The sequence below is a fragment of the Echiichthys vipera genome (assembly GCF_963691815.1).
Source record: "Echiichthys vipera genome assembly, chromosome: 5".
NCBI lineage: Eukaryota > Metazoa > Chordata > Actinopteri > Perciformes > Trachinidae > Echiichthys > Echiichthys vipera.
Genome location: NC_139830.1, coordinates 11,955,631 through 11,973,578, shown reverse-complemented (window position 1 = coordinate 11,973,578; position 17,948 = coordinate 11,955,631). Strand labels below are relative to the sequence as shown.

General features: G+C 39.5%; 1 protein-coding gene across 1 annotated transcript in view; it reads left to right on the top strand.

Annotated features, from left to right (window-relative positions):
- Positions 1 to 444: 444 nt before the first annotated feature.
- The window catches only part of sphkap (SPHK1 interactor, AKAP domain containing), a gene marked incomplete at both ends in the record, with an annotated part of 50,070 nt that continues 32,566 nt past the window's right edge, over positions 445 to 17,948 (top strand). The window contains one exon of the mRNA XM_083914426.1: positions 445 to 488. Within this exon, the coding sequence (XP_083770552.1) occupies positions 445 to 488 (44 nt within the window). The remainder of the gene's footprint in view (positions 489 to 17,948) is intronic.

Genomic DNA, 17,948 nt, shown 5'->3' with positions numbered 1-17,948 from the left:
TTCGTATCAAACACAACAAGCGGGTTCTGTGTCATCACCCGAGATGTATCATGTCGGCGCACTCCTTCTTGATAGCTGTGTGTTTGTTCATGCCTTACTTTCTTCTGTACAGACGCTCACTTATGTGTGTCTGTACAGTGTGCGGGGGAGAGGTGAAGACACACTGCTGTGCTTTTGAATTGCTTACATCTCTAAACACCTGCCAGATGATGCGGAGGAAAACTGCCGGACAAAGATGGCCTCAAGGATAGGCAGCCATCTGTCCCTACCTTTTGACACTGATTATAGCGTGTGCGTGTGCGTGTGCGTGTGTGTGTGTGTGTGTACCTTAAGTACAGACACAGGTTTGTATAAGCTATTTTACCCATTCAGCTATCTTTCTGTATTTCAGGTGAAGAAGCTGGACTAATACTTTAGGAACGTAGGCGGAGACTCTGACTGAAGATGCTGTCATCACTATTTTCTGTGCTGCGGAGCTTCACTGAGCAGTAAGAACTACACTTTCTTTTGTCAGTAGCATGTTGTAGGTGTATTTCCAACATTATATTATCACTGCAACCAAAGTGTGCCATGTTTTTTGGTAGCTACAATTGTGTCACCTTTTCACCTTAGCCAGATGATACAAGTACTTACACAGATGTCTTTTTTCCAAATAAATGATGTAACATAACAACAACAACACAACCACTCTGTAACATTTGAGCCAATGCTAAGCTAACTTGTTTTGTTACGGCTAGCCATGGCCACACCTTCATGCAGAGGTACAGTATGATCGTATTATCCTGTTTACGGTGTGACAGGCTGTATTTCCCAGGACATTCTGTGCCCCAAATACCTCAAAGAAAGGGAAGTAATAATTGAAAGTCACACCCATAATTCACACACGGTGACAAGGGTTGAGGAAAATCATGGATCAAGAAATGCCTCAAACCAAGCTACAGTATTCCAGGCCTGTAACACTTGTTCAAACTGCATATAAAAAAAAAAACAGCTCAATCCTTTAATGCAATTCTGATACTTTAAAAGGGATATATTTTTATATCCCCATTAAAAGATTTATTCAGGATTAAAAGACTTAATCCTTACCTCCACCAAATTTGTATTTCACATCAACATATCGTTATCTAACCCTGTCATATAACAAATGTTATGAGTTTGCACTTTTTTGATTGAAATTTTGTTAATACATATAGTGCTCCGTGTTTTTTTTAACCTTTTAATTTGAGTTTTTTGACTGATATGTAGTGAGTGGCTACCACCTTTGGCTAAAAGTGCAGAATGCAGATCTCTGTCTTTGTCTCCCAAACAGGGAAGAGTTGAGTGTCACTCTATTGTCCCTCCTGGTAGAGCCCTGCAAAACCCACAAAAATAGTGTCAATTCAGATGAAGTTCTGTGAGAGGCTGTGAGAATACTTAATTTCTGTCCATTTCATGTAAATGAGAAACATTGTTGTTAGTAAGAAGAAGGGTCAATACTTGGATAGAATTAAAATTATACTTGGTCACATGGTCTTTGGTGTATTATGTTTGCCGAATAACAGGAGATGCTTGGGAAGCTTCAGAAAGAGTGGTGAATCTAATTTAATTGTTGCTTTTGGTTGGCTTTGTTTGTTTATAACTGAGTTCTGTTGATACGCAGTGGTGTCTGTATCAGGTTTAATATTCTTTTCAACTTCATTTGTTGTCTGCATCCTTCTTAGCCAGGCATCACCAGAATAATCACATATACATATTACTTTTGTAACACTTCTAGACGCAGATGGGTAGACCTACAACCAATCGGAGCCATGAAACGTGACCTATAACCATTCACAGCAGCAAAACAGCAGTGCTGGCTTAGTGGAAAACAGTACATTAAAATATGTTTCTGAAAACATTTTAAGTGAGAAATAACACAGTAACAGGATATAGAGTCATATTTGATGAGCTTATGCCTGGAAGGAAATAATAATTCTGGGATCTACATTCATATTTTCTGGTGTTAAAACCTTTCAGTTGAGTAACTCACATATTTGCTAAATTCATTCTGCTTTTTCAAGTTTCTATTTTGTTGATTTCAGGCATCACTACTTTTCGCTATGGGATCATTAAATCTCAGTTTATATTGTCTTAAACCGACGTGATAAAACAAAAAGAGCCACCCCTTGCATCTCTAAAGCCTTTTTCCTCCCCACCACATAGGGGCACACTTTGTTGCTCCACTCCACTAACATGTGCCTCCAGTATCGGGGTGATTACGACATTTAATTGCAGCACTCTATCATCAGATCCCGGTGCTGGTTGTCCCGAGGGGACTCAGGTTAGAGAGAGAGGGAGAGGAAAATGAAAAGGCAAACACTTGCATGGGCCGGGGACTGCTGAGGCAGAGAGTTACTCATAAAGCGCTAATGGATGCCAAGCTGCTGAGAGAGCACAGGCCTCTGACAGACACCTCATCATCGGCAGCAGCACGGTATGTACTGTATAACAGGTGCCATAACCTCCGAGTCAGTCAGAAAAATAAATGGGACAGATGGTGAAAAGTGAGGAAGCGTTGTGTGTGTTTTTGTGTCCTGCTGTGACTGATTTGTTTTAACTTTCTGTTTAAATGTCACTATATCTTTATTTCCAACAGCCTTTGGTTGTATTCATGTGGGCAAGAAGTTAGATGGGAAAATCCAGACGTTGATAAATGCAAAAGACAGTAAAAATAAACGGCATCACGGGAGATGTGCAGATCAAACTTCAGGGGCGCACTATGAAGGACAGAGGTGATAAATGATGAAGGGCATCAGAAGCACCTGCTTCAGATGCACTGTGATGGTTCTGGCTGGATCACCTGGGACAGACTGAAGTAGGGCAGAAGATAATTGTAGGTCAAAATGCACTTTGGGAGAAGAACCTGGATGTGTATGCATGCACAGATACTTGAATAGTGGCCCTTACCATTTACAGATTTTTATTTAATTTTCCAGGATATAGAAAGTAAATCTGCCACAAAGTACTGGTAGAGTTCAAATTAAACATTACATTGGACTAAATTTTGTTATCTTTCATTTTTTCTTCTTTTCTTTTTATCTTTTTTTGTTGCCTGCTTACAAACCTCTCAACCCCAGCCTAGATGTCTGATTTCTTCAGCTCTTAAATACATCAGTGAGTAATGATGATAACAACAATTACTGAAGGGAAACGTGGGTGACCTACATTCAATACTGCCCAAATGCTTCCTTTCGGTGAAGTCAGACACGGTGCACTCGACTCAAGCGGGTATAATGTTTAGCATGGTCACAATATTAGTTTAGGTTGTTAGCATGCTCATATTTTCTTTATTAGCACCAAATACAAAGCACAGTTGAGGCTGAGGGGTCAGTTACAGGTATTGGGTCATAATTGGACAAATAAAAATGTTGTCCTGATAATAGCTGAAAAGCTAAGAATCTGAAACTTTACAACAATCTATCTTAAGGGGAACATGAATGTGTGTGCCAAGTTTCATGGCAATCGACCCAACAAATGTTCGTGATAACTTGCATCAACGTAACGGAAAGACTGACAGATGTAGACAATGGAAGTGCATGCTTTTAGCATTTCCAACCTATGTTATCCAAATATTTATCATTATTCTTCTTCCTTTCAACTATCAAAATGTTCAGCTCCTTTAGCTGCTTTATGCTCATCTTCAACTTCTTTTTCAGACTTTTTCATATATTCAGCTCTTTTTCACATTTTTTTAAATAATGCAAACCATTGGAGATCTAGTCCCACATACTTCCACCTACAGAGTTCATTCTAACTCCTAACGTACTGCAAGACTTTGAACTATTTCATTCTTATTCAGTTTTTTGATATCTTTTACAGTTTTCCTATAATCACGGTTTATGTTTTATGTTTTTCTTTAGACCTGATCGGAGTTTATAATGAATGTGTATTGCGCCGGTAGAGAATCTCTTAGATCTCTCCCCCTCTCTGGCGTTAAGGTGTGGGTTTCTTTCTGACTAAATCTTCTCTAGCTTCCACTACCTTTACTTTGCGATATACTTTTGATCTCAAATTTGTAGGCATTCTTGTCTTCTTTCAGAAAATGTGCTCATTGTAGCACTAGGACTTGTGGCTCAATGAGAGCAGGCATTGACTTCATGCTGACTCCAATGTTAAAATGTGATCAACCGGACGATCGGAGAGAGATAACGTAATGATTTTAAAACTACGATTTATCAGTAATTTTTAACTTTTTCCACACAAAACCCTCATAATACTCAAAGTGAAGAAATTTTAACGATACAAGTCATAGTTGTTCTGTGAGAAAGAGTTGTTTCAAAGCATGTTTTTATGCATTACAGTACAGAGACCAATGCTTTCGTTTGACCTACATATGAACTGATCTCCATGGCAACCTATGATTTGTCTCAGCTGCGTTATTAGGTCAAAAGGTCAGTCCTAACAGAACTTGGCTGGGAACCGTAGGGTCGCTGGTTCGAGTCATTGTATGGGGGAGCTGGCCTCTGATTGGCTCTCACAGAGCTGGCCTCTGATTGGCTCTCAGAGAGCTGCCTTTTGCACATATTCAGCTGTTTTAATATTCTCTTCAAATATTCAGCTTTTTCATACTTTTGCACATATTCAGCTTTTTAATATTCTTTTCAAATATTCAGGTTTTTGTACAAATATTTTTACAAATATTAAGCTGTTTTTCACTGTAGCTTCAGCATTAAAGCATTTCCATGTATTTCCGCACAAAAAGCATTTTCTAGTTAATGTCTTACATACTCACGTACCCATCCCCCAGCCTCCACTGCCCCAGTCTTAAAACATTTAAACCATGGTACATGACGTTGCATTTACATTTTTTATAGGGTGTAAAAGTTGAACCTGTGGAACCTCCTAGAAAGCACAAACCTGAACTGTAATATCACCAGCTAGACTGGAGTCACCACTCTTTTTGTATATGCAGCTTGAAGTCCTCAAGTCAAGGGTTTGGCACAAAATTGTTGAGCATATTTATGGCAATCTACACAGTCTAGCTTTATAGCTGAACAGACAGTTGGACTCAGCAGTGATCCCATATGGCATGCATGACACTCCAGCTTGGTGTTCTATGGGCTATCGGCTACCAGTGTTAAGGGCAGTGTTCTCGCTTAGCTGGAAACACGAATTGGTCTCAAATCAAGAGCTCTTCATGCAAGAATGGTAAGCAGGGTTGTAGTTGTTGCTTGGTGTGCAGGTGTCTGGTTCTGTAAGCATGTAATCAGTGCTCAGGGGGTTATCTCTGAAGTAGACTAATCAGAGGGAAGACGTGGCTCCTAACAGCAGGTGTAAATCAGCAATGATTATGTCTCTGTCGCCTCACTTTTTCAGCCTCTTTCTGCTCCTCTCTTGGCTTGAATGAGCTCACCATTAAGCATAACAATGCTAATGGGTCTGTGCCTTCCAACCACACTGCCCCTCGCCAGGCTCCGGCTTTATCTGTCTTCTTTGCTCTCAGCTTCTTGCGTCCTTACTGCGCGCTCCGATCCTAATTCATAGATGCATGAAGGGTTAGGTTAGATATTTAGCTGTATAGCTGTTAGGACTGCACAATAAATACTGTTTTATCGTCATAATGATATCAACAGAGCACTTTAAAATAAAAACCATCACTCTTTGATACTTCTTTATAATGGGGTCTTTTGTGTTCTTATTACTTAAAAAAAACAATTTGAGAAAAAAAAATGAGAGAGGAAGAAGCCGTGTTTAGACTTGTATACGCGAGCCAATCAGAGTAAAGTCACTGTGTAAGGGGCGGGACCAGTGGACAAGTTAGTGTGAGAGTAGGTGAGCACAGAAGATGAGGAAAAAAGACCAGAGAAAAAAAGAGAGAGAAAACCAGAGAGCTAAGAGAGGGTGTGTGGAGATGTCCACTACTCATGGTCCTGATATAAACTTCCGTGTGCCCTGCAAGGGGTGAATATGATATGTATGCCTGTATTTTGTGCTATATCTAACTGTTATAGTGAAAAGAGACTGGATGTGTAACACGTGTTAGCGACGTGCTAGCTAGCACTAGCATTCGGTGCTAATGTGCAGTATATTGGACATTGGGATATTTCTGAAATAAAGCAAAGCTAATGCTAATTCGACATGAGATAGCATTTGTTATTGTTGTTCAATTCGGACAATATGCAATATGCTTTAAGGAGACGGACGTTGTAGAGAAAGAGACACGTTTTCCAACCGATGGCCCTGACTTTGCTTCCGCGCCATTGCCCTCGCGTGTGTTTGGGTTGTGACTGCCAATGCCATTGCCATTATCATCGTGAGACTCAGTCCCCATTCCCCTTCTACCCCAACTAATAAAACCTTAGATTCGTGAGTACTATTCTACACATGCATCTCATCTAACGTGTTTCATATGAAAGTGTGTGGGCCCAGAGGTAAACTATTGAGTTTTGAGTCGTTGTAAATTAAATAAAACTGTATTGAAGGTAACTTAAAGGTACTGAAGGTTTTTAATTTTAAGATTATCTAACCATTAGTTTTTATGTTAAGAAAAAGGAAAGGTGTAAAACCCAAAAAGAAGAAACTGAGGTTTGTTAGTGAAACCCTCTTTATTCCTACCTTGAACAATTGTGCATTTTATTTTTTATTCTTAAATACATTCAACTCTTATTCTTGTGTTAATATATACCTGTGAAGGGATTTCTGAATTTAAAGTACAGTTGATGGGGTAATTATTAAAATAGCAAACCTTATTAAGGGTAAACATTTAAAAAGTAACATAAAAAAGTTATTTTATCCTACAACGACCCCAGGCCCAGTCTCATTTATTAACTACTCTAGCTTTATTTTTAACTACGTGGGACCTGGGTTACATAAAGCACAAGTCATAGAATGTGGTCTTGACCTACTATAAATGTAAAGTGTCTGGAGATGACTTTTGTCATGATTTGGAACTGTAAATAAAATTAAATCTAATTGAACATACTGTTGCTGTTCCTTGTATTTTAGCAATATACTGGAAGCAGCAGAACGGGGGGCACCATTATGTTTTATGTATTGAAGGTAATATTGTGATATTTATTTTATGATATTTATGATTATTTATCACATATTACCCTCATATTGTACAGCTCAAATAGCTAAGTTAGAGTAAAGCAAAAGATTAGAGCAAGATGGCTGGAGAGGTTGTATTCCTCTTTTCTTTTACCTCTTGCACTCGTGTCTACCCTCTACTGTAAAATGTTTTCTTCTGTAAAGGAGAACACACATTGATTTTCGGCAGAGGTACACAAGAGTGACTTTGACTTTTCGAGCCGATGGTGGGAGGTGAGAGGCTCACTTGTGGGTGCCAACATCACACCTCTCAGTTTGCCACCAGGTTCAAGGAAAGTGTTTGGAAACTGTTGCAGCATATCAGATGCCTGAGATCATGTGTGATTTGTCTGTATGTAGAAAAGCTATATTACAGTGTCTTGCAAGGCAAAAATTGAGAATTGACAAGCTTCCGTCAGGTGAGGGTGCGGGAAGTAATGTTGAATTTGTATTGCATGTACCATCACCAGGGGTCTTGCCGGGCCAGTGGCGAGGCTGTTGGAAGTGCTCTCATTTGCAATCCTCTCTCACCTGTAACAAAGCAGTTGTTGGGCACCTGCTTGAGTGAATCAATGCTCACCAGGGTGAGATTGTGAAGGCAAGAGGCTGGAAAAGTGGTACATTAACTAAAATAGGAATAGAATAAAAATAGAAACTATTCAAAAGCAAAATCAAATGCTAAAGTCATAGTGGTGTGAGTCACAAGTCTGTGTAAACAATCTTCACCAGACTAATATATGATATGATTAAGTACTTGTATTGTGTTTTTCTGTACTGACATGATGATATGATATCTTTTAGAATATGATGCAAGAGTCATAATATAGTGGGGAAAAAAAGAAAGCTGTAACATGCTAATGTTTAGCAAGTGTAATGATTACCACGATCACCATCTGAGTTTAACGTTGACATTTGCTAATTAGCACTGAACACAAAAGAACAGCTGGTATTTGGCGATTAACTAAAATTAATAATTTGAGCCAATAATGGCACAAGATGAAACCTTCAAGGATCACCAAAGTGATTCATCCTGTGGGGGCCATGATTGTCAATATCATTCCATCCAATAGTTGTTGAAATATTCCCCCAAATCCACATACGTGAGGAGGAAAAGCAAGAGGATCCCTCAACCCTTTTTCTTTTCTTTTTTTTTACAAAATAAAAGTTTTTCTTGAAATGTCTTGGTTGTTTAAAAAAAAAAACATGCTAGTACAGCAGAAGTATAGCCACAGTGGATATTCTATCAAATTCTGAACAGAAAAAAATAATATTTCAAAATAAATCAAGAATTAATACTTTGTTCTCTAATTTTGATCTCCACTGTATATCTTGGAAATTAGTGTGAACCCAATTTAAGCCAGAGCGAATTTTAAGAACTCTGGTTTGGGATGAGAATGAAAGCTATAAATTACATACATAGTCTGAGGAACATGAATATCTGTACAAATAGGGATCTGTAGTACTTGTACAGTGTCAGATATTGTAGCACTCATATGACATTAGCACATGACGGATGACCTGCTGAGCAGCAGGCCAGGCTTGCCACATGAAGGAGCAGGAATAATGAGAAGCAGAACTGAGGGTCATTAGAGGGTCTTTTTCGCCCTGGTGGCTGAAAGACTGCCTGTAGACTCTGCTTAGAAATGTGAATGGGGTGCTGTGTTTAGGGATGAGCTTGGGACAGTAATGATGTTTTTACGGTGTTGTAAATTCATTAAACTCATTACTGTAAGTGATTGCTGTTCTGAAACACTGTTTCACTCATCGACTGCTCTTGTTATTTCAGTCTTAGCTCCCTTTCTCACGCATCATATCCTTTCCTCTTAACTCACCTGTCGCTCTTTCACTTTACTGTCTCTTTTTTCCGTTTGACTGTTTCTAATCCTGTATGGACTGTCATTATTTGGAGATTTGAATGCCTCTGTAGTAATCTGCATCTTGGGCCCTGCTGGTGATACAATAAGGTTTTTATCTTGAAGAGCAGGGAGGAACATATGCACTTGTATGCACACTTATGGGCATATTGCACATACTGTATAGATATGCTGTACTCTCATGCATGAGCAATGCTAAACAAATATGAGGACACATAAACATAAATATAGATACCCACACACAATGACACACAGACCAGAATGCCTCAGCAGATGCTGTGTGGTTGCAGGGATCAGATGGACACTGTTGTATCTGGACTGAGGGAGACAACGATGTGGTTGCTGACAGTAGGACGCCTGATTAAATTTGGCTTGAGCCATCTGTTCCAGCATCTCTGCACACAGTAATGTAGGCATTTTGTTTATTCAAGTTTAGAGCACTCTGGAAAATGCAATGTCAACAAAGTCTGAGTATGATGTCAAGGTTTTAGGTTGGTCAGACAAACACAGCAGCTTCACTGCAGCCAACGAGTTAGATGAATGAAGATTGATACTATCAGGTCTGTAAGAAACATACATTGATATGAAGCTACAGCGAGGAGACAGTTAGTTTATCTGAGCATAAGATCATTTCACACTTAGGATTTTATATAAATAGAACAAACAATATATGACATGTTTAGTAGTGAGTTTCAGAGTTACTGGTGATTTTTTTTTCCCCCCTCTGAACTGAACGAGACTAGCTGTTAACCACTTCTTCTCCCCCCTGTGCTAAGCTCATCGGCTGGCTAGCAGTAGCTTCACTTTAAGCACACATACATGCGAATGACCGAGTAGCTTACCGATCTTCACTCATCTACCTCTCGGCAAGAAAGCCAATAAGTGTATTTCCCAAGCCGTCAGAACTATTGCTTTAAGGGGATATAGCGCTTACCTTTAAGCTGTAATATATGGACGTGCCTGCTCAATTGGGAGCGTCCCTTTGTTCCCCGGGTCCCATGTTCCGTATGTATAAAAACGAAAAGTTCCGATTGATTTATACTGCATGGAAAATTATTAGTGTCAAGGAGCAGTTATCCATGCAGAGTCTTTATGAACAGGCTACTTTGAGACATGCCAATAGTATCGTTAAAGACGTGAGTCACATTCTGCACACAGAGTATGAGCTGCTGCCCTCTGGTAGGAGGTTTAGAGTTCCTCTTTCTAGATTAAACCGATTCAAAAACTCATCTATTCCTATGTCCATTAAGCTTCTAAATAGTGGCAGATAAAAGCCAGAATAGGCCCGGGTTCACGTTTTTTTCAAGGCTACTGTTGCACTTGATGTTGATGACGATAGTCTATTCATATTTATTATTAATTTATTTAAGAGTTTTTGTCACTTCATGGATATTTATTTATTTGATCATCAGAAATGTGTTTAGATCGTGTGTGGCACCATGTTGTGTATTACACACCATTAGGGTTATTTTAATATTTGCTGTATATTATCTGTATCATGTTGTGTTTGTTGATTTTCATCGCTGCAGCATGGGTGAAGTGCCCAAGACAATTTCCCACTTGAAGGACAATAAAGTTAATCTTTTTTTCTTTTTTCTAATATCTTATCTTGTGTTAAAAAAAGTTTCAGATATTCCTGGCTTTTCAGTGCGTAATTCCAAGGCAAATAGGCCTTTGTAGACCCTAACACTGCCCCTTAACCGTAACCCCTAACCCTGACAAAATGCAGAATTAAATCAGTGAAGGCAGAGGTGTATGCAACCAGTGGAACATAGGGCTGACCCCACTCAATTGAAAGCATTAACACCAAATATTAGCGTATGTAACTCATTTTAGCAATTTCAAAGATCGGGATCAGGCCTTTTTTCAGCAAACATTTTGTCATAGAAGGAAATGCGCAGGTGCTACAAATAACATTAACGATGGCTCAGTTCTATTTAAGTGTCCCAGTAAGTCATGCATTACCAGGACTAAGAAGAATCCGGGTCTGTGAAAAAGGCCTTTAACAATAATTGAAACATGAAAATGTGATGAGAGCATCAAAATAATGGTCCTCCCATTTCAAAAACGGTCATTACAAAATCACAAGGGAAGAAAAAAAAGGTGTTGCAGTGTCTCAAGCCAATCTAGTTAAACTACAGCTCAGAAAGTGCCAGCTCAGTACACCATTCGACCGGAGACAAACTGTTCGCTTACAGCAAACTCCCACAGTCGCCTCACTCATGACCTTTCAAATGATTGCTGATTAGGAGCACTCACTCGCCTCTAGCGAGGAGAAATATAGGCAGTAGGCAGAGGAGAGATGGAGGAGGGCCATCCTGTCTAAACAACAGTGTGTACAGTATGAGTATAGTATTTTCATTCAGTCTGGGCTCAACAAACTGCTGATAGAAAAACATCAGCCACTCACTCAGTTAAGTTGTTCTTTCAGCAAATACTACTATTACTATTTCACTTTCAGGGTCTTTCATCATCTGAAAGTGCTCCAGTAGATCACTGTTGGTCTTCAGGATGGATGAGACTAACAGGTGACACATGGGTTATAACTCGTATTATACATTAGTAAGTTATTCTAGCTCTATAGGTTTAGCTGTATAATGCTTTTTTCTACAAAATGGCCAGAGTCAAAATCCCAGCCAGTTTAAACACAATGTACATGTAAATCTGTCTCCAAAAGTTACATTTATATATTATAGAATTACTTTTCCTGATTTTTTTCTTTTTTGGGAGGAAACTTAATTGTTACATGGATTATTGTCACTGGCCATGTGAATATCATGCCTATGTTAATACTGAAAGTACTGTCTCATGTCAAACAAACCATAAAAACGTGGCTTTAGTTTTTTGAGTGGTGCATTAAAGGAAAGTCCATCCTGATCCAACATGTCTATCACAGCTATACATTCAGAGATTTTTCACAGCATCATCCATAATAATGATCCCTCATGTGTTCTGGGACCCTGTCAAGCTTTGGTCCACCTGAATAATTTAGGGTTTCACTCTCATCTGACATAGGTGGTCCTCTGGTTGCGTAATCTATTTGTCATCTATTGATATGTGGAATTTGCGTCACACCTGTTCATAAACATAATGGTTATTGGGACCAAAATGTTGTATGCATTTTTTTATTGCTCCAAGGTTTTCAGTAGCTTCTACTCTCACTTTATCACTCTAGATTGAAATACTATTTGTTGGTGCCAAGAAAAAGTCTGTTTCAAAATGAAATTCAAAAAACATTTGCAGAAAATAATTTACTTGTCAATGACAGTGACTCTCGTGCGTGTGCGCACGTGCAAATCTGGGTTTATTACCTTCTCTGCTTAAGGAAGCTGTTTTTAGACACACAAGACTTGATGCATCATGGTAACCTTTTATGTGGGAGCATAAAACAGCTGATTGTCACTCTGTTTTGAATCTTGCTGGATGACTACCCCCTTTGTCAAGTTATGACCATACCAACTACAGCAAGAAGAATGTTATCATAATAATAAAAAAAAAGGTCTCCAAGGTGTGCCCTCACCCCAGTAAAGAGTGTACTGAAACATGAAAGCATATTACCAGGCCGTATCACATAAAAAAAACAGTAAAATAAAAAACAGACAAAAACAAATGGAGCTGATCAAAGAGGGTGGATGTGTGATGAAGCAGTGAGGAGGGGGACAGAAAGAATGAGTCAGCAGCAATAGCTTTGGCTCTCCTCCTCTCTAAGGACAGATGTTTGCCTAAGATTAATATTTCCACTCAGAGTTTATTCATCTGCGTTATCCCCGCCCTCACCAGGTGATTTCATGCCTCCCGAGCAGCCAGAAAGGCCCTTTTTACTGCAGCTGTGATGTCCAGCCTGTCACAGATTTTGATAAATGATACTGATAAGCCAGGCTTGCGGGACGGAGCGTAAGGCAGGGCTAAATTTAGCTCGCCAAAGAGCGAGCATTGATCACAACTGTTTACCCTCCGCCCTCCTCCCCATGCGCCATTCATAGCTTTTCCATTTCTTCATGAATTTTTTAAACTGTGGAAATCTTTACCATTAACGCCTCTTCCAGGCCAGTCATAATTCACTCATAGGCAGCTGTTGTGCTGTACTAAAGGCAGCAGTCATTACAGCTGCCCCCATTCACTGTGGTCTTAAGTGATCACTGATTTGATATATGGCAAATAAATTATGAATCAAGTTTCCACCGACGTCTGAAGGTCCTGTGTCCTTTGTCTTAGCCAAGTGAAAATGATCTGCCCGAGGTCATTTCCCAGCCCAAGAATGGTTGATCAGATTTCAGAGTGCACACCTACCCTGTGTACTGTATATACGCCTGAGTTTGTGTGCATGTGGAAAAGTAAGACACTCAGTTTAATCTTTAGTCATTGTATCCTAAGACATGAATGTGTAACCGTGTCTCTGACGGTTATCTTGTACAGCCAGATCCACTTCCCGCTCTCACCTTCACCTCGATCCGACTTCACCCACAAATCCTTTTGTCCTATGCCATCTGATGCTTCGTTTAATTCCCTTCCAATTACCTCTTCCGACAAAGCTGAAAGGTTTAGCCATCACTTGTCTCTTTGCCAGCAGGGAGCGTGGAACTGTTACAAATGGATGTGGCTTAAAGGTGACGCTTTTTGCCCGGAGAAGAGGTGATTCAGTTCTTGGATTTTTGCCGTTTTTGTCACATTTTCAGGTTGGAAAGTCTTTTATCCGGGACTTCCAAGTTGGCAGCTAAACAACTTCAGTGCTATTTTTATTGAGTGCCTTGGAGTCTAGAGAAATTTTACTGCAATTTAACATCAATGCCAAGGACATCAGCATCAGTGAAAGGCACATTTTATTTTGTATTTTTGTATTTGGAGGATTTTAGAGAGACACAGTGTGTGGTATGAAGAGACATTAAAAAAGATAAATACACCTTGAGTTTTATTAGCACGTATTTGCTCCATGTCTATATATTAGACAAAGTGAAGACATAATAAATAAATTAATAAATAAATAATAAGACTAAGAGCCTACAGCCATGCTAGAACATTCATTTATTTTCTGATTTATTTACTATGCAGAGAAAGTTCAGTATTGAAAAACTGTAAGTCCAAGTGTCATGATGACTGGATCACTAAGACGTTTGTTTCCTGTACTGTGAGCTTAGACAGATCCAGTGCTCCACAGTAATTATCTCCATCAGAGTCACATTTCCCTCATGTTTGGTGCCCTTACAGTTCCTTTAATTAGACAAACGCTGCCTTCTTTTACCATGCTTATTAAACACTACCACAGACGGCATGGTTAACCTTTTAAAGAGAGCCCTTTGTCCCTTAATAATGCTCAGTGCTGTTGCATAGTATTCCATAATTATGCCACAAGCTTGACCTTCACTGAGTCTGTTGCCAGTAAGAAGCAATAATTGAATTGTAGAGTCAAAGCACCTGGTAGTCCATTTGTACTTCATGTTAATTGTCTATGTTAATTAGGTTCTATCTTGTATTGGCAGTGTTTTCAGTGTTTTCTCTTTCTCTGTTTGTATCCATACAGCCAACAGCTGCTGACGCACGTGCCTTACAGCAAAGTCAGACCAAGCCAGACTCTGTTCCCTTTGTTATAAAGAACTGGCAAACTTTGGCAAAGTTAACTTTTGGTTTCCATGCCAACATATTGAATCGTATTGAATTGAACTGATCTGTTTGTCTGTGTTTGTCAATAATTGTATTCCAGGGTTTTACTAGTCATGATTAAGACAGCACCTCAGTCCCTTAAATCCAATCACATGGCGGTGAGATGGTATTTAAGGCCAAATTGGGCCCAATATCGAAATGCCTAACAAGAGTGTGTATTAATTGTATATATGCACTCATCTTTGCCTGCATCTGTCTCTCTACCCACACAAGTGAAGGGTGTAAACACAAAAGTCAGGAGGCTATTTCTCCGCCATGCGGGGAAGATTAGGGTGGACGGACGCTAATCAGCTGCCAAGGGAGAGCAAAGTGATGGATAGAGAGAATGAAGGAGAGATTTGTTGTGCATTCAGAGTGGGAGAAGGCAAGAAGAGTGGGACCAGGACAAAGACAGGGAAAGAGAGAGAGAGATATCCAGATAGAGAGGGAGAGATTATACTGACTCTTCATGAAATCAATTCAAACTGCTGCTCAGGTTTTCAATGAGCTTTGCAGCTTAGTGAGCTAACAGTGAAGTCTTGAGTCAGACTTCAGAAATGTTGCAGTCAGATACTCAATCTAAAACCACACGCTAATTCAGTTCAGTTTTATTTACAGTGCCAAATCATGACAAAAGTTATCTCAAGACACTTTACAGTTAGAGTAGCTAAAGACCACATTCTTTGACTTGATTTACGTAGACCCAACAATTCCCCCATGAGCAGCAACAAGTCACACTGCCAGTGACACATTTACTCAAACAAAACTATAAAGACTGATCAGCTAGGTAACGTTATGTTAACATTGTACTGAAAAACGAAACATAGAGGTATTCACAGGACAGCTACCATTCTATTTATCTTTAATAATAATAATTATTAGTATGCTGTAGTTATTATTTATAACCTGACTCCACCAGATGAATTGATTCACATAATTTGCATTTGCTTTGCATATCCATCTGGGAACTCTCGGTTGGAGATCTTTTGGGAAGAGGCGAAAATACTAGTTGCTGATTGGATAATTCATCTATCCCCACCTATGTTGGTGGGACGGACATCTGTCTTGACCGACAGCCAGACAAACACAGACAGACAGACAATCCTAGAGATGCAAGCAACCACAAAAGTAACAGTAACCATAATAACACCTACTGTATAGTAATGTGAATACATGATATGGCAGTTGATATACCAAGTAGAAACAACTACAGCTAAAGTTATAGAATATGATAATGATAATAATGGTGGTAAATATGATCAATGAGGTAAATAATTCAAGGTCATCTGAAGGAGTTTTCCCTGTCTACAGTATATACGTATGTACTGATATTCTCATCAGAATTAAATACAGCTTATTACATTATTACACAGCAGGCTTGTCACTGACTTGGCTCAAACAAGGCCTCTGGCTGTGTCTGGTCCAAACCCGCAGGCATCTTCCCAGCAGCAGACAGGAACCACAATCTGTCACCTCCACCACTCCTACTGTGGTACAGTGTCGCTCTGTACCGCTATCACCGCCTCTCCTGCCCTCCTCCTCATCTCTCACTTCCCTTCATCAATCCCTCCTACAACCTTCACTGCACCAGCTCCACCACCCTGCCCTCAAACCCTCCATCCATCCTGATAATCCAATCTCCTTAACACTATGTACTACACTCTTCTTCATCCATCATCTACATTTTCAGCAGAGAGTTTGATATTATATAAGGATTGTGACAATTTTCACATACTACAAGTAGGTAAAAGCAGTGAAAAAAGAGGATGGAAAAGAGAAACAGGATTTTTAGGGAAAAAACTGGATGACAACAAAGGAGATATGTTAACGTGACATATTTGAAAAGATGAGTTTTCAGTCAACGACCCTCCCCCCATCTGCTTTATTGAATCATAATGACATCAAAATGTCACTGCAGATGGAAAACAATGACATGATGTCCAGATAGGCATTCATAGCACAATAGACCAACTGTAAGTGTGTGTGTTTGTAGCAATATGCCAGTGCTCAGCTCTTTTAACGTATATGTTCATAATGTCAGATCTTGATTGGCTATGGAGAGATCAGGGGCTACCAGGTAAAGCTGAAGCAACAAAAACAACAAACCAATTTTACTCTTCAAAATCTGTTTACAGGCCTCGGAAAATACTAGTGCATTTGTGACAAAGGAGGCAGCACATGCCATGGATTGCAGTGAAGTAATGGAGCGGGTTCATAATTTGGTTGTTAACAGCCAAGTTTTACGACGTTCCTTTAACTTGTTTGACAATTTCTGCATCGTCCTTTACCAACAGAAGGTCCCGAACGTCTTTTCGTTAGACATTTTTGTTGCCATGGTTGCGTAAATGACCCTTCTTCATCCTCAGAGGTTTGTGTTCTTCCAGATTTCCGCGTAAATTCTCCGATGAGTGGCTCGGTTCAAACACAAGCTCGATTGGAGACAATCTCTCTTAATAGGGAGCTGGCGGGGTAAAGTTGTTTGATGTAGCTCAGGTTAACGTTATGAAACATGCAGGGACAGATCAATAAGGATTCAACAAGGACAGTGAGAGAGCCGAACCAACAGTCTGACTTTTATTTTCTGCAAAATCAGAATGAAATAAAACGATAACATTTTCATACTCACCCTTAAATGTTCAGTAATACATCAAAGCCACTTCTCTTACATAGAGAGAATTGGAGTCTAGACATTAACTAAAGAAAAACTCACAGTCAAATCCAAAATGCTATAGAGGTGAATGCTGGATGGGTGTTATTATGCAAACGCATGGATACCAAACAGTGAGCAGAAATATCTCTGGACACGTTTATTATGCTGCCCAAGTCTGTGAAAGGGTTTTCTCTCTCAGTACAGAGACAGCAGGTTTGCAGAGGCTCGATCTCGTGGATGATGGAGAGTTTTATCCAAAAAAATAAAGCAAATGATAAACATTATGAAATACATTACTAACAGTGATGTCACTGAGAAGGAAACCAAATGAGTCTGTCCTTCATTAACCTTTTCATTTGATTATAATGATCCCGTAATCATAGGTTTCCACTATAATGACAGCATCGGTGGAAAAGAAGATGGACAGAAAGGTTAAACAAAAATGAATCTGGAATAACTGAGGTGAGTGAGGCTAATGATCAGTCTGATTATCAAGGTCATTACCACTAATTGCTTCTAAGATCTGATTGTCAGCTAGTTGGTACTGTTTGTTCTTTTCTCACCACAACCTTGCGCTGTCCAGTTGTTGTTTGATTTAGTCTCATGATGCGATCGCTAAGAGAGAGCAGCTTACATTTGAAATCCAGGCTAAAGCTCCATGCCAAAGTAGTTTGTTTAAACCAGAGAGGACAATTGGCCTTTTAAGCTACAATCCTTGAACCTGCAATAACTCTGTGAAA